Consider the following 22,703-nt stretch of genomic DNA (forward strand, 5'->3'; position numbering starts at 1 on the left):
CTGTGGCACTTACAGTAACATTATGCTGTAAGTTTATACTACAATTACGATATCACTACTATTGGCCATCATCTCTGCTCTTTGCTTTTAGTGTATACGTTTAGAAAGTCGCTCTGGATAAGAGCATCGGCTAAACGCCCAGATGTAATGTAAAGTGTATAAAATGATGTCTAAATTCCATTCAAGATAAGGACTGCAGCTGCCCTCCTCCTCCTCCTCCTCCTCGCCCCAGTTCATGGGCCGGGCCTCATGCCCAAAAAACACAGTGAGCCAGTACAGCGTGCCCGTCCAGGGCGGGGGGTGAAAGCAAAGGGCACGGGGGGGTGGGGGGCACACAGGGGGGGGGGACGTGTCCCTGAGGTGGTGAAAGGTGAGGTGGGGGGGGGATAACAGTGCCAAACAGAGGACAAACACAAGCACAACACGGGGGCCGCCATGGCGGTAAATCCCTCCGTAATCCGCTCCCGGAGACGGGTCGAGCCGGGCCCGGGACCCGGGCCCCACCGCCCAGACCGCGCAGACCCACGGGGAGGTGCGGTATGTGACCGGGGAGTGTTACCGTCTGCAACGCTTCGCCGGACAGCGGGGGCGAAGGCTCAAAAATAAACAGTGTTCTGCTCGGCCCAGTGCGGGAGATTCGGAGCCGTGCGAGGTCGTTCGGGTCAAACGCTCGGCGTTACACAAACACTCACACGTGCCCCTTTCTCTTTACACAAGCTTTTTATTCATTTGTTATAAAAATACATACCACCTGTGGTACGGTTATTGCTCTCTGGAATCCTTAATAAAAGTCGCACGTGCGAGCACACGAGCGTACATTAACATCAAAGGGCCGAATGAGCGTCTGTACAGGGTGAACCTCTCGCGATTAATTCAACGAGCTGAAATGGGTTCAAAGGGGATCACGTCCACTTCAGAGTGAAATGCACTGAGTATCTTATGGCTTAGGGCTCAAACAGGGACAGAATCCTTGTTTTTACCTCTGCCTGTCTGCCCGTGACAAGCATATCTGGAAAAGTATTGACCAGATCGCCATGAAACTTGACATGCACATTCGTGTTCCCAAGAGGAGGTTTTGGTGACCCCCGTGACCTTTCCTCAGGCCAGGTGTATCTCAAACATTAATGACTGACTTGCCACAACATTTGCTGTTTGCACTCATGCCAGGAGAAAGCTTTGTACCTTGGCAGCGGTCTGCATTCTGGGTGCATCCGTTCTATTCTAGTTTCAAATATAATTTTAGTTCAAAATGAGTCATGATTGGGTTGAACTGGGTGTCTTAGTGCTGGACTAGTACAAAAACACCTGCACCCACACCAGCCATTCTTATAAAGGATTTGATGTCCCTACTGTAGGCAATTGGTCAGTTAGTCATGATTCAACCAGTAAGGTTTCTACTGCCACATTATGCAACCGTAACCTTTTCCGGTCATTTGGGCACATATGAAACCCTGACAAAAACTGAACCACAGCAAAGTAGTGTCAATCTACTATCAAAATATACTGATGAATACATTTCACGGCAATATGTTTTTACATATATTGAAATATTTGAAGGGAGACTTCATTCGCATTTTTGGTGCACACATAAAATTGTAAAGCATTTCGCTAACGTTTCTGATCTTGGTAAAAAAATATATCACAGGGTGTTCTGGATATTTCTTGAAAGGCAGGTGCACAGGTCTCCCGGTCCTGAGACGTGGTGGACTGCAGAGCCAGAGATCCAGAAGACCGGAGCTGACCGTACCGGTGTACCAAAGGAAATCTGGACCCCCAGCAGCTGACAGAGGGAGCAGGTGGACTGGGACAACCTTACAGATACGACTGGACGCTCCAAATTGCTGATGAACGTATATAAAATACTATAAAAAATTAATAAATAGTATTCAATACAATTTAAAGTAGGCTTACGGAAGACGTAAATGTAGCTGAAATTGAAAGGCATGAAAAAGTCGCGGGAATGCATATTACTCAAACTGATTACAGCGAGTGTGCAAAAGTTTGTCCGCGGTGCTAATGGCTGTGTCGGTGCACAGAATGCAACATGAAACCACAACATTTGGCCGACATGAGAACCCAGAGATATGAAGAACAGCAACTATGATGCTGAAAATATGGACTGAAACAGAAAGGATTACCAGCGAGTGGAAACATTCGCCAATTACATGTTTCAAAATATCTGCTTACAAGTAACTATTTTCTTGTTCAAAACGTCATTGCCTGGCCAGGATTAGATGCCAACAAAAGTCAGGTTTGAAAAACGGTGATTTAGCCCACAATAAGTGATTACATTAAAATCACAAAGGGCACCCCTCGTGACACAAACATCCTACTGGATGAAACTGGCAATTAATCTAAATGATTTTCAAGGGCTGAGCACTTTGGCGGTTTCTAGCAACAGAAATGTAAGTGGGAAACCGATCTTTAGGCACAGTAAAGTCCATTCTCTTTCTCCACCACTAAGTAGTAACAGAAGAATGGGTGGGTGGGGGGTGTTACTGAAATGTAGGAAAGTATTTTAATGGGTCTGCCAAATCAGAGTTCGCGGTGCGACCGGAAGCGTCGCTGAACTGGAGCCGCCCGGCAAAAACACGGCCACACCGGGAGCAGTCTTGGCCAGAATCCCCTCGCAAGCGTAGCAGTGTGTGAATTCGCGATAAAGTCCAGAAATTGCCTCGTAATTTCTGATAAGGCGCGTTTCCACTGCTCTGATTCAGACTTTGTCTGGGTGCACAGGTAAGTGCACCACTGTTACCGTAATCAATCGTTGGCATTCATTGTCTGTTCTTTTTTTAACTAATAATGGATGGTGGCTAAATTAACAGTCTGAACATGAACACACATGAACGCACATTTATAATAGCCTACTAAAATGTAGAATATTAGTGCTCAATCTACTTCGTAGTAACATTGTATGCATCAATAAATACATTTTGGTGATCTAAAATATGCCGGACTTTTTAAACGGAGCCTCGGCAAATAATTATTCAGCAGTTCTTGTACGAATATTCTGCGCCCATTAATTGTGTAAAGGTTTTTTGGGCAGGATAGACTATTATACCTCTTTGAATCAGTTCTCCGAATGTTAAGATTTCTGAGCTCACTGAAATAAAAAATGCATTTTAAACTATTAGAGAACTCAGATTTCATTTTGTTTTCAAGGTCACGTAAATGTAATTCCAAACCATTTTAAAGGTGTATTTGTCCGTGATTAGTCATTCATAACCTAGTTATCTCCTCCTTCGATCATATGCTCATGGTTTTAATAAAAATATGATTATGCTTATTATTGTGGTGATCCAGTACGGTTTCCTGCGAATAGTCGAACGTTATTTTAATCAGTGAATACTGCAAAATGAACACAAGGACCTTCGTATCCCAGTTAGCTGAATTTATTTTTACATTATTTCTGCAAACCGGTATGTCACCGGTATTGTCTTACCTGCCGGGACAGCACATTTCTGCATAGACAGCACATTTACATTATGACTCACCTTCTGCATTCCCGTGCTAAGATCCATTGCAGGTCAGTTCTGTATTTACAGTCAGACTGTATGGTCGCTATCCAAACACACTCCAGTCTGCTCGGTGTCGTTTGTGTAATAGTGCATAAAGTGTTTCAGAAAGACCGTTTTAAAGCTCAAGTCGGGTGGGAATCCCAGAAAAACTTTTCCAGCCAATTACAATATGCCAAAGGAAATCGTCTATCCAATGGAATCGCACTTTTTTCTAGCTCGTCCGCCCCTCCACAAATCTGGGACACCCAGCCTCCCGGAAAAAAAAGCATGACATCACCGGCGGGTAAGCGATAGAAGACTGGAAGAATGCGATGTTCACATAATTTTGAAATTCGTACTCACTGATCTAAAGGAAGATGTTTCCGGTTGTTTTAACTCAGTGCCTTATTAGGATTTTCTAGGTTTCGGGAAAAAGCCAGACAGCCATGAATTACACAGCTCGCCATTGACAAATATGCGCGCGATTTCCCCTCAGTTCTGTGATTCACCATGATTTTACATTTTACCAAATAAAAAATGGTTCATTATAAACATCATTATAACTCAATTTCCCTGTTATGTTTATATTGTTTATTATCTATTCCAGGTAGTTTAGTCTACCGCATACTCATCGCGTGGGGAAATATTCACACCAAGCCTTTAAAATAGCTTGTTTCAATTTGAACTTTTTTTTTTAAACGTGGTAAATACGTAGAAAACATTAGGGTATTTAATTGCAGAGAACCCTTAATGCAACCCCGATTGTTCCTATGATCAGTAGCCAGAATAAAGGACAATTGGGAAATTTGATTACTTTGGCAAGTGTGTCTGTGGTGGTGATGATGATGATGATGATGATATATTTAGCAAAGCGCTCCGGCTTTTTAATTCTCTAGTCACTAGTCGAGCAGATAGTTACCGAAGAGAAGTTTAAATACACGAGAAACACCGTCATCGTACAGCTCATCGTCCGCAGCACAACTCTTAATGCGTCATCAGGTCGTGCAAATTTCCCCGAAACAACGGGCACAGCTGCAGCAAAGCAGCACCACAACACAAATTTGACAGAATAAATAAATAAATACAAAAGGAATTCACAGTAGTCATGGATCCAAAAAAGTGTATTATAAAAATTACTTCATTAAAACATTTGATGTCTTCACTTGGGGTATTATTGTTCAGTTAGTGGCACCGATCATTGGCTGACAGCTCCCCGGCGCGTGCGGCCAATAGAAGCAGCAGACGTGGGGAGGCGACGTAACTAGAGTAACTGTTCGTTTTTACTGTCCTCGCCATATACACGTCTGTGCAAACGTTGTATCTTTCACCCGCCCATCCAAATACACTCTCGCTGAAGGTTTTTCCACATAATACTCTCACTCACACGACTTTCCCGACACATTAACGCGGTCTGCTGAATTCACACACAAGGCCTGTGGTAAGAAGAAAAAAAAAAAAACACTTACAAAAAACGGATAACTGGCCCTATAAACGTCTGTTGAGCGTCTGCAACATGATTAACCGGAATGATTGATATTTTAGACCTTGCTTCTTCTTTTTTTAACCTAATATAATTGGGAATTCTAGTGTTTAATAGAATCATTTCAAAAAGCCGGATTCAGAGACACTGCTAGCACTAGCCCTGCCTAAACAAACAATGGCCGTGCCAAGATTTACGCTCAACAGGCGAAGCAAAGCCTATCAATCTAGACGGAGCCTATAAATACGCCTGATTCAACCCAGTGTTGTAGCAGGACATACAGGCATGCGGCTGATGTTGGCATCCGCTTATAACAGAAAAACAAACAGAGGAAACAGACTTCCTTAAGGCAAAGCGACATGAAACCTCCGTAAAGCTTTGTTTGTAGCCCCTCGGAACGTTTTCTCTCTATTCTTAAATGCAGAAAGATGTTTCCGCTTTGAAATAAAAGAAAATGTTCTGTTGGACTGACCGGTTTAAGCAGCTACCTGGACAGTATTTTACCTCCACTGATGTATTGCGAACACAGTTTGTGTACTCCTGCACACGCACACACACACACACACACACTTTGCCCTTGCCCCAACCTGCTCAACCTCTCATCATTGTACCATTACATAAGCGCAAAACTCCCAGTCATTTCCCTCACTCCAATACACACATCACGCACATGAATGTGCTCTACAGAAAAAGACACAGACTCACCCATAGACACACCCACACCCACACACAGACACACACAGACACAGACACACACACACACACACACACACACACACACACACACACCCACGCACAGACACACGCACTCCTGCGGTCTGTACAGCAGCGGGTAGTTGATCTCTGCCATGCATAGTGAATCCCACAGCAGTCACATTCGAATTGTCTTTGCCCCCGGCTGGCCCCGCCTCCCCGGTGACTCCTCCCCTCCGGCGGCCTGACAGCGCGGGTGGGGCGTGGCCTACATGATGATGCGCGGCTCAGGCACAGAGTCGGTGATGGACTTGTGCGGCAGCACGTTGGCTCCGTTCAGGTAGAGCTCATCGTTCACGATCACATCCTCCCCCAGCACCGTCACGTTCTCCATGCGCACCTGTAGAGAGATGCACGCACACGCACACGCACACGCACACGCGCACACACACACTTAGAGACTAACAGGCTAAGAGAGGGGGCAAGAGTGAGAGACAGAAACAGGAGGGAAGGCGTGAGAGAGAACGTGATAGACTGAGACGAGAAGAGAGGAGGAGAGAGAGGAAGAGAGGAGGAGGGAGAAAGAGGGAGAGAGGAACAGACAGGGCACAGGGATATTGAAGCTGAGAAGAGCATGACACATTGGTGAGAGAGAGAGAGAAGAAAGGAGGAGAGAGGGAGATAAGAGAGGAGGAGAGAGAGAGAGAGAGAGAGAGAGAGAGAGAGAGAGAGAGAGAGAGAGAGAGAGAGGGAGGAAGAGCCAGTGACAGACAGGGCACAGGGATATTAAAGCTGAGAAGGGCATGACACATTGGTGAGAGAGAGAGGGAGAGAGAGAGAAGAAAGGAGGTGAGAGGGAGATAAGAGAGGAGGAGGAGAGAGAGGAAGAGCCAGTGACAGACAGGGCACAGGGATATTAAAGCTGCTAAGGGGGTGGCAGAGTATGACACATTGGTGAGAGAGTGAATGTGCTGACAGGATTCACAAAGGCTGCTTCATGCGTTTCAACAGCTGCAAGGGTGCGTGTGTGTGTGTGTGTATGTTTGTGCCTGGTTTGTGTCTGTCTGAGTGCTTACAGAGAGAAAATAAATCCATGTTTCTACACTACATTACATTATGTGTATTGGATAACTGAATGTATTTGAATAGTAGTAGTGTGTAGGTGTGTGTACGTGTGTATGTGTGTACATGTGTGTACGTGTGTGTGTGTGTGTATAGTGTGTGTGTGTGTGTGTGTGTGTGAGTATAGTGTGTGTATAGTGTATGTGTGTGTGTGTATAGTGTGTGTGTGTGTGTATGTGTGTGTGTGTACGTGTGTGTGTGTGTGTGTATAGTGTGTACGTGTGTGTACATGTGGGTACGTGTGTGTGTGTATAGTGTGTGTATAGTGTGTGTGTGTGTGTGTGTGTGTGTGTGTATATAGTGTATAGTGTGTGTGTGTATAGTGTATGTGTGTGTGTACGTGTGTGTGTGTATAGTGTGTACGTGTGTGTGTGTGTGTATAGTGTGTGTGTGTGTGTGTATAGTGTGTGTATAGTGTGTGTGTGTATAGTGTATGTGTGTGTGTACGTGTGTGTGTGTATAGTGTGTGTATAGTGTGTGTGTGTGTATAGTGTACGTGTGTGTGTGTGTGTGTGTATCGTGTATGTGTGTGTGTGTGTGTAGTGTATGTGTGTTTGCGTGCGCGTACATTTGTGTATAATGTGTGTATGTGTGTATAGTGTGTACGTGTGTGTACATGTGGGTACGTGTGTGTGTATAGTGTGTGTATAGTGTGTGTGTGTGTGTGTGTATAGTGTGTGTGTGTGTGTGTGTGTATATAGTGTGTGTGTGTATATAGTGTATAGTGTGTGTGTATAGTGTACGTGTGTGTGACTCACCCACTGGCCCACGGAGGAGCTCCAGCCGATGATGCAGGACTCCAGCCAGGCGTGTGAGCGCACACGCGCCCCCTTCAGCACCGTGCAGCGCTTGATCCGCACCCCGTCCTCCAGCACCACGCCCGCCCCCAGCGTCACGTTGGGCCCGATGGTGCAGTTCTGCCCGATCTGAGCGCTGGGGTCCTGCGGGAAGTGCACCCTTACTCTACGTTCAAACTCACATTCGCTCTCCTAAAATATCTTTCCGCCGCGGTGGCAGGTCAATCGTTGATATCTTTCCACTGTGGTTGCTGGTCAATTGTTAAGGGATTCCCCCCAAAAAATGGTAATGAGGGCAATGATGGGAAATTTGTCCAGGCAAATGTCCATTCTGAAATGGCATAAAGTGGTCTTCATTGCAATCGTAAGATGAGGCTGCCCTCTAGTGGAAGAGCACAGAACTGCATTAAATCGTTTGAGAAATGCTCCTCCAGGCAGGATACAAAACAAACACAAACAAATCAAAACTAATGAGAAGAACAATTAGTGGCATTGTTTGCCAAGTGTGCTCTTCTGATACCCTGGTTGCCATGGCAAGAAGGGTGTTTGCAAAGCAAGTCCATCACGCGCATGAAGAACCGTTAGACTTTGATAAGACTAACATTTTTACATTTTTAGCTGACATCGCAACTCGGTAATAAGTTCTGATTTGTGCCTTTAACGGAGATTATAATCATCTGTTTAGTCTCCCTCTGATCTGACCTTGCCCTGTCATCTCCTGAAGGAGAGTGTCTGGAGCCTGACCCTGCTGCTGTCTGTGGGCTGGGCTCTTCCTCTAAGCCAGGCTGCGGTCTGTTTCTCCTCTCCACGGAGGGCTTCATCCTCAGGGGGCTCCGTGCTGTTTATCCTCCCTCTCCCCTCCCCCTCTCCCCCGGCTCCCTGCTCTCACAGCTGACCTGCTCCACCTGGGATCGTGTGTTCTCTGTGGAGAACTGAACCGCCACAATCTGGATCCAGTTCCATTAACTCAGCTACAGTATTACCAAGCGTGTATAAAAACATAATTTCCCGCGAATCAAACACTTCTGCATACTTGCTGTAATCGGCAGTAACACAAGCTCACACACTTAGAATATTACCAATGTACCCAAAAGTTTTTTTTTTTTTTTTTTGCTTGTTAAGTTATTTGCTGAAACAGTGGTCCCGAACCTGGGATTCAAACCCACGACCACCTGTGAAAGGAGAACGAACAGGTCGGGGATGAGGCCCCCGGGCGCGGCTCACCACCAGCACGTTTCCCAGGAAGCCGGGCCCCGTGCGCAGTCTCTCCGGGCTCTGCTGCCGGACGGACTGCAGGTACATGCACATCCCCGTCAGGAAGTCCTTGGGCTGCCCGATGTCCATCCAGAACCCTGCACGCAGACCACACAGCTTCACAATCAACATCCATCCAGAAGCCTGCAGACAGACCACACAGCTTCACAATCAACATCCATCCAGAAGCCTGCAGACAGACCACACAGCTTCACAATCAACATCCATCCAGAACCCTGCACGCAGACCACACAGCTTCACAATCAACATCCATCCAGAAACCTGCACGCAGACCACACAGCTTCACAATCAACATCCATCCAGAACCCTGCACGCAGACCACACAGCTTCACAATCAACATCCATCCAGAAGCCTGCACGCAGACCACACAGCTTCACAATCAACATCCATCCAGAAGCCTGCACGCAGACCACACAGCTTCACAATCAACATCCGTCCAGAACCCTGCACGCAGACCACACAGCTTCACAATCAACGTCCATCCAGAACCCTGCACGCAGACCACACAGCTTCACAATCAACATCCATCCAGAACCCTGCACGCAGACCACACAGCTTCACAATCAACATCCATCCAGAAACCTGCATGTAGACCACACAGCTTCACAATCAACATCCATCCAGAACCCTGCACGCAGACCACACAGCTTCACAATCAACATCCATCCAGAAGCCTGCACACAGACCACACAGCTTCACAATCAACATCCATCCAGAAGCCTGCACGCAGACCACACAGCTTCACAATCAACATCCATCCAGAAACCTGCACGCAGACCACACAGCTTCACAATCAACATCCATCCAGAACCCTGCACGCAGACCACACAGCTTCACAATCAACATCCATCCAGAAGCCTGCACGCAGACCACACAGCTTCACAATCAACATCCATCCAGAAGCCTGCACGCAGACCACACAGCTTCACAATCAACATCCATCCAGAACCCTGCACGCAGACCACACAGCTTCACAATCAACATCCATCCAGAAGCCTGCACGCAGACCACACAGCTTCACAATCAACATCCATCCAGAAGCCTGCACGCAGACCACACAGCTTCACAATCAACATCCATCCAGAAGCCTGCACGTAGACCACACAGCTTCACAATCAACATCCATCCAGAACCCTGCACGCAGACCACACAGCTTCACAATCAACATCCATCCAGAAACCTGCACACAGACCACACAGCTTCACAATCAACATCCATCCAGAACCCTGCACGCAGACCACACAGCTTCACAATCAACATCCATCCAGAACCCTGCACGCAGACCACACAGCTTCACAATCAACATCCATCCAGAAGCCTGCACGTAGACCACACAGCTTCACAATCAACATCCATCCAGAAGCCTGCACGTAGACCACACAGCTTCACAATCAACATCCATCCAGAACCCTGCACGCAGACCACACAGCTTCACAATCAACATCCATCCAGAACCCTGCACGCAGACCACACAGCTTCACAATCAACATCCATCCAGAACCCTGCACGCAGACGACACAGCTTCACAATCAACATCCATCCAGAAGCCTGCACGTAGACCACACAGCTTCACAATCAACATCCATCCAGAAGCCTGCACGTAGACCACACAGCTTCACAATCAACATCCATCCAGAACCCTGCACGCAGACCACACAGCTTCACAATCAACATCCATCCAGAAACCTGCACACAGACCACACAGCTTCACAATCAACATCCGTCCAGAAACCTGCAGACAGACCACACAGCTTCACAATCAACATCCGCTCCTGAGGGAGGGACCGGGTTCACTCTAATCAACGTATTCACTCCTCTTTTCTTCCTTGAGTCCTTTTCTCGCTGCTCAGCTCCCCCAAACGGAGGTAAACGGAGGAGATAAACAGAGGAGGAGATAAACGGAGGAGGAGATGAACAGAGGAGGAGATAAACAGAGGAGGAGATAAACAGAGGAGGAGATAAACAGAGGAGGAGATAAACAGGAGGAGATAAGCGGAGGAGATAAACGGAGGAGGAGATAAACAGGAGGAGATAAACGGAGGAGATAAACGGAGGAGATAAACAGGAGGAGATAAACGGGAGGAGATAAACGGGAGGAGATGAACAGAGGAGGAGATGAACGGAGGAGGAATGACGATGGAGGAACGGAGACAACGTGTACGGGGCAAACAGAACGTCCCGCTCAGAATGCTACTGCAGATGCGACTGTCTCTATATCTGAACATGGAAGCTGAACATGGCCAGTGTACTCTGGCTTATAGTACAAAAGTCTACACACGACTGCAGATGGAAAGTGCAATATTGTCAAGGGTGCAGATGTGCTATAAATGTCTGCACATGCATGTACAGTATGCATGTCACCGACTGCTTTTTTTACTTGTTCTATTCTGTTCTGCCGTATTCTACTCTACGTTACTGTGTGAAAGGAGCAGAACCCCACAGGCTGGGGGAACAGAGTGTGTGAGGTGGTGTGGTGAGGTGATGTGGAGGTGAGGTGATGTGTGATGAGGTGAGGAGGTGGTGGTGAGGTGAGGTGTGATGAGGTGAGGAGGTGGTGGTGAGGTGGTGAGGTGAGGTGTGATGAGGTGAGGAGGTGGTGATGAGGTGGAGAGGTGAGGTGGTGATGAGGTGGTGAGGTGAGGTGTGATGAGGTGAGGAGGTGGTGATGAGGTGGAGAGGTGAGGTGGTGATGAGGTGGTGAGGTGAGGTGTGATGAGGTGGTGAGGTGAGGTGTGATGAGGTGAGGAGGTGGTGATGAGGTGGAGAGGTGAGGTGGTGAGGTGAGGAGGTGATGAGGTGGAGAGGTGAGGTGGTGATGAGGTGGTGAGGTGAGGAGGTGATGAGGTGGTGATGAGGTGGTGAGGTGAGGTGGTGATGAGGTGAGGTGGTGAAGTGATGAGGTGATGTGGTGATGAGGTGATGTGGTGATGTGGTGATGAGGTGATGTGGTGATGTGGTGATGAGGTGAGGTGGTGAGGTGGTGAGGTGATGAGGTGGTGATGAGGTGAGGTGGTGAAGTGATGAGGTGATGTGGTGATGAGGTGATGAGGTGGTGATGAGGTGGTGAGGTGAGGTGGTGATGAGGTGGTGAAGTGATGAGGTGATGTGGTGATGAGGTGATGAGGTGGTGATGAGGTGGTGAGGTGAGGTGGTGATGTGGTGAGGTGAGAAGGTGATGTGGTGAGGTGATGAGGTGGTGAGGTGGTGAGGTGAGGAGGTGATGAGGTGATGAGGTGATGAGGTGATGTGGTGATGTGGTGGTGTGGTGGTGAGGTAATGAGGTGATGTGGTGGTGATGAGGTGGTGAGGTGAGGAGGTGATGAGGTGGTGTGGTGATGAGGTGAGGTGAGGAGGTGATATGGTGGTGAGGTGATGTGGAGGTGAGGTGAGGAGGTGCAGCAGCTCTAGTCACCCTGCAGCTCCATGGCGTACAGCTGTCCCTCCTCCGCCATCACGGGGAAGATCTCCTTCTCGATCGAGGTGGGTCTCAGCTGAGGAGCACACACACACACAAAGAGACACATCAGGACACCGCACCAAAATAAGACTTTAAAAACCTCTGTGTTAAAACAGTGTGTGTGCGCTGACATAAGCTCAGGTGGTAAGTCTGACAGCGGGAGGGTTGCCGGTTCGATCCCACCGAGTGTGTCGAAGTGCCCTATACACAGGGGTACTCCAAGGCCGACTTTGGGAACCACTAGTGTAGTATGGTAAGAGAACTGGACTGGTACCATGATACTACACTAGTGGTTCCCAAAGTCTTGTGCAATAAGCATGATATGCAGAATATGAACGTGTTCATTTTATGATTCATGTCATTGCAAAGCTGTTTCTGGCATAATGTGGTTTAAGGTAAATATTAAATTTTAAGGTGAAAAGCACCTGATTAAGAAAGATTAACTTCACGGTAAAATGATTCAATGGCAATCGGGGTTGGAAGAAAAACCAGCACACAAAGGGGTACTCTGGGACTGCACTGCACTACACCACGGATACTCAAATCCAAATCCGGCCCTGGTTCTCTCTTCTCCCAGGTGATTAACTGAACTATTAGTGCGACTGTTTGGCCAGTGTGTCTTCACAGGTAAAGGGAGGGTGGAAAAGCAGCAGCTCTCAGCCCTCGAGGACAGGGGTTTGAGGAACAGGGTCCTACACTTGAGCACAAACACGCTAGCAGGAGTGTGGAGCAGCACATCTGCGTACGGTGTGCACGCCGGTCAGCGGAGGGGACGTCCCAGCGCAGGACTGACCTGGATCCTGTTCAACATGGAGGGGCTGAAGATGTACATGCCGGCGTTGATCTTGCTGGAGACGAAGACCTGCGGCTTCTCCACGAAGCGGTGGATGCTGCCACTCTCCGCCTCGTACACCACCACGCCGTACTTAGAGGGCTCCTCCACCTTCGTCACCTGAGACACATTAATGAGCTGAGTGCAGGCACACATCCCACAGCAGGGAGCACTGTGCGTGTGTGAGTGTGTGAGTGTGAGTGTGTCACCACGTTTTATTAAATGTACGTGTTGTTATTTATAAATATAACTACAATACAGCCAAATATCTTTGGATTAATTTCTGCCTTTCACAGTAGCACAGGCCTCACACACACACTCACACACACACTCACACACACACACACTCACACACACACACACACACTCACACACACACACACACACACACACACACACACACACACACACACACACACACACACTCACACTCACACTCACACTCACACTCACACTCACACTCACACTCACACACACACTCACACACACACTCACACACACACTCACACACACACACACACACGGTTGAGACAGTGGTACTCACCACTATAGTGCCCTCCTTGCCGTGCTGCTTGTGGAAACGGAGCATGTCCTCGAAGGGGAACTCACAGATCACATCACTGTTGAGCACGAAGAAGGGCTCCGGGCTGTCGGTCAGCAGCTCCCGGGCCAGGGCCAGGGGCCCCGCTGCCAGGCAGGGAGAGACGGGGTGAGCCCAACACAACAAACCCAACCGTCACACACTGCACGCCAAGATTATTAATACAGTCTTGTCTATTGAAGAGGATGTTCACTCTGAACAGTATGCTATGTTCTGAATACTCCACCAGAGACAGGTGTGTCATGGGGGTGGGGAAACTAGCTCAGCTAAACTGGTGGAGAAGTGACATATCACAACTGTATAACAGTATAATGGCCACACACAGTCTACCTTCCCAGTCACCCCCACCTAACCTGCAACTTTCTGTTCAGTTCAGTCCTGGTCCTGCTTTAAAACAGTCACGCAATGTAATGGCGCTTTTTTTGTAGACACTAGGAGCTTTTCCTCTGTATTCTTATAGTTCTTAAACTATTCTTAAACAGTGTTTCCGCTCTGAAAGAAATACGTTCTGTCAAACTCATGGGCTTAAGCAGCCACAGCCCCACCACACACACACACACACACACACACACACAGCCACACGCACGCACACGCACACGCACACGCACACACACACACACACACACCTGACCTTGCCCCAACCTGCCGACCTCTCATTGTACAATTTCATAACAGCAAAGTAACTGACCAGCCAATCACATCCCTGTAAATGGGGTGGATCAGTCTCAACCTGGTTACTGAGTCTGACGAGAGAGGCTGGTTCTCCTACCCATTGCACACACCAAACCCACACTAACCTGTTCCCAGGGGCTCCTTCTCATGGGAAAGAGAGATCCGGATTCCAAGCTGTGAATCAGAGCCACTCCCATTATGTCATCAGCGCACTCCCCAGCATAACAGTGACAAAACCGTCAACATCATTACAACTACCATCCAAAAGAAACAAGAAAGGCATCTAAATCAATCACTTTACTTCAAATGAACAAAGACAATTAATATTAAATCTTGCAGGAACCTTTATCATATCCAATTTACAACAATTTCCAGTCCTGCCAACCCCCCAGCTGCAATTAACTCGCAAGCTAAACCCAAGGGCGTAACTTTAGTTTGAGTATCGGAGGGGTTGAAATGAATAGTCCCCATGAACTGCAACCTTCTTGGCAAAATATATATATATTTTTTTTTTAAAGAACAACTGTGAAATGATCTTCTTGTGAGGGGAAATGCTTCAGATTACTGATCGGCAAGGAAGGCTGGGAGTCACGGAAGATATGCTTGTTGGCTGAAGTCACGGAAAACCGTAAAAAGTGAAAGAAATAGAAAATAGAAACTATTCCTGAATCGATGAACTGATTTCACTGAAATTGGTCCGTCGTGGAAAAAAAGAGCTCTTTTGCCGTTCATTTAAAAGAGCGTTGTTAGGAATAGTGCCTGTTCGATTTGAATTACAAAAATAAAACCTGGTCAGCGTGTGTCCGTTTTTATTTCTTGATTTGAGTTTCTTTCCAACAAGTTGCACAGTGCACGGTTTGAATATGGTGAAGCGGCTGTCGCTGTTACCGAAACAGCGCTGGGCATCAACACTGGGAAAGGGTGCCTCATGGGCGCGCTCCATTGTGTTTAATTGCACTTCATTTCTCCCAGACAATAGTAAAATGGTAAAATGCGTTGGCCTACACAAATAACACAGTGGGATACGTTTTACGGATGACAGTTACCGTCCAAAACGTCAGAGGAAATTTGTGACTTCCATGACAAACATCCAACCTCACTGATCAGTATATCAGTATATCCCAATCATATAATGAAATCCAAGCTTTATCATTTGAAATGATTTCTCATCATCATGGGTCATGTTTTGTTGTAATATTGGGGGGGGGGGGGGGGGGGGGTTAACTCAACCCACCTTCTCTTCTTGTGCCCGCATCTCTCTCTCCAGCAACTCAGACATGTAGCTGACAGCGAGTATCACGTGACTGACTCCAGCCTGGACAGAAGGAAATAAGAGCGAAACAGTCGGATTTCGCCTGAGTCAAACTATTTTCTTTCTTGGAAAAACTGCACAAATATTCATGAAAATCCTGTTGTCCATAATAATACAAATACAAATACAAATAATAATAATAATAATAATAATAATAATAAATACATAAATAAATAAACCATAACATCCCAAAAATTAATAACAAGTAATCATAATTAAGGCTTGACTTAGACCGTTGTAGAAGAGTCCACATGGAGTTTAAGATTAAAGTATGTGACCTTACCTTCGCCAAAGCCTCGACTTGATGTAGCAAAATCGGCTTGTTGGCGAACTCGACCAGCGGCTTGGGCACACTCAGAGTGAGCGGCCGTAGTCTCGTTCCATAACCTCCAACCAGGATTAGTGCTTTCATTGTAGGGTCAAACGAAGGGGTCAGCAAAGGATCAATGAGACGGGTATGCAGACAGGCATTTAACTCCGAAGACCACTCGGTTGACTAGATTTGGCCTAGGTGAAATCCAAACAAATTCATAGTTATCACCAACGCAGGGACATTAACGTTCATTATCCACGAAAAGCAAATTATTAACCTACGTGCGGGTTTTATCTAAAACAGAGATCATCTCTGATAAAATAGGCTAATTGTAGTGTTTCTGTATTGTAGAGTTAGCCAACTCGATTTTGATTTAGCTCGCAATCTGTCACTACAAACAACGTAGCTACATAACTAGGCTAACTGATGTAATCACATCCCACTACGTGTTACTGTTAACCAGTCAGTGTCGTTTGTTGAATAGCTGCATACATCTACGTTAACGTTACCTTACAAATTATACACTCGCCGATATTAGCTAGCAAGCCAATGAGATAGATAGCTATGCTGTCTGATAGGATGTTCGGCTGCAATTTAGCAGACTGTCAAACAAGAAAATATCCTTAATGAATACCGAAAAGTGATTTGATTTTCTTTTTTTTATCACAATACTTACACCGAGAATTTAACGAACTGTTCGCTAGGAAGCGTAAACTTTTGGTAACGTCAGTTTCCTGAAGTGAATGCATCGTCACAACATAAGTAACTCATGTAACTAGCCAGGAAAAATCAAAGCAAGCTTTAGCGACAGTGGTTGTAACTAATTGATCAGAAACGTTAGCGGATCCAACAACCTAAACAGTTAATGTAAGTACAGTATCAGTTGTGTCTTGCCACACTCACCAGTCTTTAAACTGCTCGGTCACGCATATGTTCTTACGCTAAGGCGGAAATGTTCAATTGGATAGCGATCGATACTTGGCTAACATGAATGAATATCAAACTACGTCAATTTACCCATATGACACGTAGCTGAACTTAAACCAGGTTAATTTCGTTTTTGAATGACTTCGGTAAGCAGCCTAGTACAATCATCAGCTGATGGGCGGACCAAAGACCACAATGCCATTCAACGACAGCAACGTAGTCTGGGTTCATAGGTCTTTGGACTGTACCAGCTAGTTAGTAGGAGTTTCTATCTAAAGAAGTATCTAACGCACATGGCTAAATATGTTTACTCTCAATGCTTTACAATATGTAATAATATCGTTTTCATACCATGCATATGTACATAATTTTGCATTTTTGTAGAAGTGCTGCACGCCAAATGGCACAAAGGAACCGCTGAAATCTTCAGTAACGTTACCCTTTTACTGGGGGAATGTTTAGCCTACATCTACGTTTAAATAGAGCATATGTAACAGTGTAGCATGATGGTTAGCCACCTGAACCAGAATTATTTGCGTTAGAACAGAGATTGTCCTTCGTTTTTCCCAAATTCCCGCAACACAATATTTATTGTTCACCGACCGTTGTTTGGTCTGATCCACATGCACAAGCCTTCCGGACCAATCACAGGCAAACAACGTGGCGAGGAAGAACGTTGAACTCGCTGTCAAATCAGAACGTGCCATAGTGCCGATAGATGATAAGCGAAAGCCTATCATTGTTTGGTTTTATTCAGACGTGTAACTTCAACTGACAAATTGGAATGAACTAAAACGACAACAAGACACGGACGCTTCTTCAGAGCTGGCGCCCATGGTGAAAATATATCACGTGACCATGCCATAAGAATAGCATTTTAAATAATTAACGAATATGCGTGGGGTACTATGGTTGATATTTGCGTCCATTTCGCTACTGTGTAGACTCACTGCACCCATGCATTTGCAGTTATGCAGATGAACACAATCCAGTATTTTTCTTGGTAGAAATTGCAATAATACTTGGCTGGAAACAGTTTCACTAAAAGAAGAAAACAGCCGCTCAATAGAACACTACTTGCGTCTTGCATGTGTCACTTCAACAATAACCCAAACGAGGCTTAGTGATAAATCTTAAAATGAACATGATCACTGTCACTGAACCAACGTAATTTGGCTACCAAGTGCTTAAACACATCCACCCAACAATGACTATGTCCTAATAGATTTTCCAAACTCATAACTGCATCATTGATCTGAATCAGACCACCGACCTTGCGTGTCCCAGTCAAGTACCTTAACCACTACATTACAGGCCACTCATATGAGGCAAGAAGTGGAGGGAGATGAGGTGACTGACATGGCTGAGTGTGGGGTTGGTTGTGGATCAGATGAGAAGCAGCGTTCTGGATGCACTGCAGAGGTCTGATGGTGGAAGCAGGGTGAGGGCGGGTGGGACACGCAAGGTCGGTGGTTCTAATCCCGGTGTAGCCACAATAAGATCTGCACAGCCGTTGGGCCCTTGAGCAAGGCCCTTAACCCTGCATTGCTCCAGGGGAGGATTGTCTCCTGCTTAGTCTAATCAACTGTACGTCGCTCTGGATAAGAGCGTCTGCCAAATGCCAATAATGTAATGTAATGTAATGTGAGGAGTCAGCAGTGAGGAGGGAGTTGCAGGATTCCTGAGGGGCCGTTAGGTGGGTGTGTTGGGAGTGTGGCCTGAGTCAGTAATGACGTAGGCCTGTGCTTTGAAGCCCGGAGAACGCCTTCTCAGACACCAGTCGGAGCAAACCGTACCATGTCAGTCAGTCCAGTGAAGATGGAAAACGGTTGGCATTTATATAGTGCCTTTACCATACACATACTCACACACCAACGGCGATTGGCTGCCATGCAAGGCACCGACCAGCTCGTAAGGAGCGTTTGGGGGATAGGCGTCTTGCTCAGGGACGCTTCGACATGCCCAGGGTGGAATCGAACCGGCAACCCTCCGACTGCCAGACGACCGCTCTTACCGCCTGAGCCAATGTCACTTAAACATTTTTGCAACGTTTATGTCGGGACTGAACATGACCCTGGTCTCAGACCTGGCCTGAGTTGGTGGTGGGGAAGGGAAACATACTCCAGATGACCTACATGCCCGACATGCCACCGTGATGTTCTCAGAGAGGGATAGTTGTTTTTTTCCAATAGCAATAGCACTGCAGGAACAAGGAAAGGTCAAGCAGGGGGAGGACTTGACTAGGAAGTAACAGCATCTCTGTGTCGAGTTCAATTCGTCCTCCGGGTTGAGAAGTCTGGTGGGCGATCTGACGCACGCTGAGGCCAGTGAATGGGGAATAGGGGTGGGGGACCTGTCAATCATGAGACAGGCCATGGGAGAAGACAATGAACCCAAGAGAAATAGGACAGTTCTACAATAGGGCACACCATAATACAGTCAGATGGAAGAGACATGAGACAGGGTTTTTTTTTTTTTTTTTTAAATAAATGTATTTTTTTTTTTTAGCTCACATTCAAAGTTGTCATAAAGATGTAATATTATAATTCTTCTTAAAAAAATATCCATCCATGCAACAACGACAAAGAAAATTATACTTTTTTGGGTAATATTTTTTCTACAAATAATTTTTCACATCTATGGAAAGATTGACAGATAACATCCACCACAAAGGAGGCCATTATGACTTAATTCAAACCCCTTCTTGCAGACTAGTTGATTTTTCATATATTTTTTCCTTTACAAGTGATGGTTCCCACCTTCTCTGGGTTTCAGTGTTATTGCGAACTGAACTGAGCGGCACTTTGTTATAGAAAACCCTCAAAAGGCGAGCGCCTTTTTTAAAAATGTTAAAAATAAGTCAAATTCAAATATATTTATATATACACAATTCTGCACATGGACATTTACGGTGGATGATTCTAATTATCAGGGCATAGATGTAAGTATATGTAACTATGCGTCACAACGAATGTTTTAAAATAATTTTTTTTTTCTTTGTTTTTTTTTTTTTTCATGAATCAACTTCAGATGAAACCGTTCCTCACAGGAGATACAAGATTGTTTGCACATTGCCAATGCACTAAGTGCTCTGCCAAGCAGCCCGGCAATGCTGAATTTTTACGCTGGCGGGAAAAAGAAAAGAAAAAGAAAATCCGGAATTGTCTCACTATCGACAACGCGAGGAATCGTTTGAAATAAAAGTACATTTCAAAAATACATGGTTCGGCCTTCGGAAGCTCGTCAGTTGCGAGAGGGAAAGGGAACGGCGCACGTGCAGGAGCCTCGGCGTAAACACTGGCCGGAGGCGCAACCGTCTCTCCCGCCACTTCACACGGTAACCGTGGAGATCCAGGAAAAGTAGCCGGCTGGGTGCGGGAGTGAGGCTTTACGTCACACCTGCTGTTAAGAAATAAGTGGGCAAACACTGAATGGTGGGCAGGGAGGTTTTTTTACCCCATAATACAAGTGAGCAGTCGCTATCAAACACAACAGAAAAATGCCAATGACTGGAGATGTCTTTGCTGTACATAAGTTTGTGAGGACAGAAGGCAAAGCGCAACACACACACACACACACAGAGACAGAATCGGAGCGTTGACCTGGAGCGCCTGAAGGCCTACGGTGTGCCGGGGGAGGGAGGGGCCAGAGACAGACAGAGGAAGGGAGGGAGTGGGAAAAGGATCCACATTCACCAAAGGCGGTCTGGCTACAGTGCAAAATTGTTCCATCTAAACAGAGAACATCCTAACCTAGCCACAGTGGGAACAGTGGACAGAAACAGGACGGGTCAGGTTGCCTTTTTTTTTTCTCTTTTTTTCTTTTTTTTTCTGTTTTGCTACATGTGCTGATGGAGGAAAGGTTTCATTGTATAAATATATTTATTTTTCTCCACCCTTTAAACCCAAAAGCATAATAATAGTAATCATAATGATAACACATTAAACAGAAAAAAAGAAGACTCATGCTTTTTGATCCAGCCACTACGGTGCAAGGAAGGACTTGTAAATGTATTTTTCTGTCAAGAAAGGCTTTGTAATGCAGTAACACCAATGGGTCAGGGCAAAAAAAACAAACAAACAAACAAAAAAACTGAATGAACCGTCTCACAGCCCAGCCTGGGCCCGGCTGAACCGTTACCTGTGGGTGGAGTCTAAAAGCCGGAGTACGCAAAATGTATGGAAACTAAGATACTACGATAAAATGAAACTGACGTTAGTGGAAGTGAATAAGATGACAAGAAGCAGCAGCTTACAAAAATAATAAGAATGTGACCTGTTATATGTCATTTCCATACAGTAAAGCTGTGGTATTTAAAACTGGCTAGTAAAGGGGGGGGTTCAGCTTTTTTTTTTCTTCCCATTAGGATAGCAGACTGTCCAGCTGTCTTTAGAGTAAAGCTTTCAAACTCCCCGTTTCAAACCACAATGGGCATACTGTTGCTGAGAATTGTTTTTGTAGGGGTGACACCCCCTCCATCCCCCTCATATATGTGCACAACAACACGCACGGACACAGACGAACATGCGCGCTCACGTACACTCACACACGCACGCACGCACGCTCACGCACACACACAAACCCCACAGTGTTAAGACAGGGCCTGACCCTGGACGTGCCCTGAGCTTCAGCTGTGGTGTATTATTTCTGACCCGTGCCTTGATGCAATACTTGAAATGGCCACATGGTGGCGATGAACACACGAGGCAGACATGTCCTTTCGATGCTGCCGGTTGAGGTGGGGGTATTTGGAAGGGGGCGGGGGCGGGGGGAGGAGCAGCTGTGTCTGTCCAGACAGTGGGGCTTGTAGACCCTGCCACAGATGCCACCGTTTCCCCAGGTGTCAATCAACGAGGAGATCGAAGGGGTTTCTCAAACCTGGAGCGTCCGTCCCCAACATCGCTACGAGGGCCGCCGCGGTCCTCGGTGCCCGTCAGTCTCAGAAAACGTCACCACGTTTCATTCGCAGTTTCTTTTCGCATTTTTATTTAATTATATTACCTCAAAGTGTCAAAGGTGGGGGGTGGTCATGGGAGGGGTGGGGGGTGGTGAGGGGGGTGAAGGTGAAGGGTTTTTTATTTATTTCCCTTTTCTGTGTGTGTGTTTTGTTGTTGTTTTTTTAGGCTACTGGCTCTCGTCCCGGATGCGCTCCAGGATCCTGATCAGACTCTCCAGGCCGAAGACGTAGCCCCGGTCGGGTCCGTCGTGCACAGTCTGGTCGTCGCGGAAGCCCTTGAAGGTGCTGTGGGCGAAGTCGATCATGCGCACGTCCACGCCGGGCGGGGCCGGGGCCGGGGCCGGGGCCGGGGGGGGCTCCTGCGGCGCGGGGGCCCCGGGCTGCGCCGGGGGCCCCTCGGGGCCCGGCGGGGCCTCGGGGCCGGGCTCCTTGCCCTCGTAGATGACGAGCAGGGAGCTGGAGTAGAAGCGGTAGGAGGCCTGGCGCTCCAGCACCGCCTGCAGGCTGCGCAGCTTGCCCAGCATGGGCTGGAGCAGGTCCCGCCGCAGCTGGGCGCCGTTGTGCAGGTACTGCTGCAGCGCCTGCCGGAAGCCCTCCGTCGACAGCCCGCGCCCGTAGTACTTGTTCCGGCACAGGTAGTGGCCCGTGTCCATCTGGTACACCTGCGGGACGCAATGCCAGGGACACCGGGGGGGTTAGAGGTCTGCGGTTGTAGAAATTGTACTTTCAGCGCACTTATTTACATTTTACATTTTTAGTCATTTGGC

The 22,703-nt window shown here is 46.9% G+C and overlaps 3 protein-coding genes across 5 annotated transcripts in view; all 3 read right to left on the reverse strand.

The window, feature by feature from the left end:
- Positions 1-3,992, reverse strand: part of lmcd1 (LIM and cysteine-rich domains 1) — a 24,906-nt gene extending 20,914 nt beyond the window's left edge. Inside the window, exon 1 of the mRNA XM_061219955.1 lies at positions 3,495-3,992. Within this exon, the coding sequence (XP_061075939.1) occupies positions 3,495-3,521 (27 nt within the window). The 5' untranslated portion in view covers positions 3,522-3,992. The remainder of the gene's footprint in view (positions 1-3,494) is intronic.
- A 608-nt stretch (positions 3,993-4,600) lies between these two features.
- Positions 4,601-17,188, reverse strand: gmppb (GDP-mannose pyrophosphorylase B). Of its 2 annotated transcripts, none has more exons than XM_061219746.1 (10): positions 16,956-17,188; positions 16,023-16,246; positions 15,662-15,742; positions 14,553-14,601; positions 13,699-13,841; positions 13,116-13,274; positions 12,278-12,356; positions 8,814-8,941; positions 7,551-7,733; positions 4,601-6,070 (listed from the first exon to the last, which is right to left on the reverse strand). In XM_061219746.1, exons 2-10 carry the CDS (start codon positions 16,149-16,151, stop codon positions 5,939-5,941), a joined length of 1,083 nt encoding a protein of 360 aa, XP_061075730.1. In that variant the 5' UTR covers positions 16,152-16,246; positions 16,956-17,188; the 3' UTR covers positions 4,601-5,938. The 2 variants fall into 2 exon arrangements, with proteins under 2 accessions (XP_061075730.1, XP_061075731.1); XM_061219747.1 differs by having other exon boundaries at positions 17,070-17,156.
- Positions 17,189-22,016: 4,828 nt separating this feature from the next.
- ip6k1 (inositol hexakisphosphate kinase 1) overlaps positions 22,017-22,703 on the reverse strand; it is a 53,209-nt gene continuing 52,522 nt past the window's right edge. For both annotated transcript variants that reach the window (XM_061220789.1, XM_061220790.1), the window contains exon 6: positions 22,017-22,598. In XM_061220789.1, coding sequence (XP_061076773.1) covers positions 22,104-22,598 — 495 coding nt within the window. In that variant the 3' untranslated portion in view covers positions 22,017-22,103. The remainder of the gene's footprint in view (positions 22,599-22,703) is intronic.

Source organism: Conger conger, chromosome 14, assembly GCF_963514075.1.
Source record: "Conger conger chromosome 14, fConCon1.1, whole genome shotgun sequence".
In the NCBI taxonomy this organism is placed as follows: domain Eukaryota; kingdom Metazoa; phylum Chordata; class Actinopteri; order Anguilliformes; family Congridae; genus Conger; species Conger conger.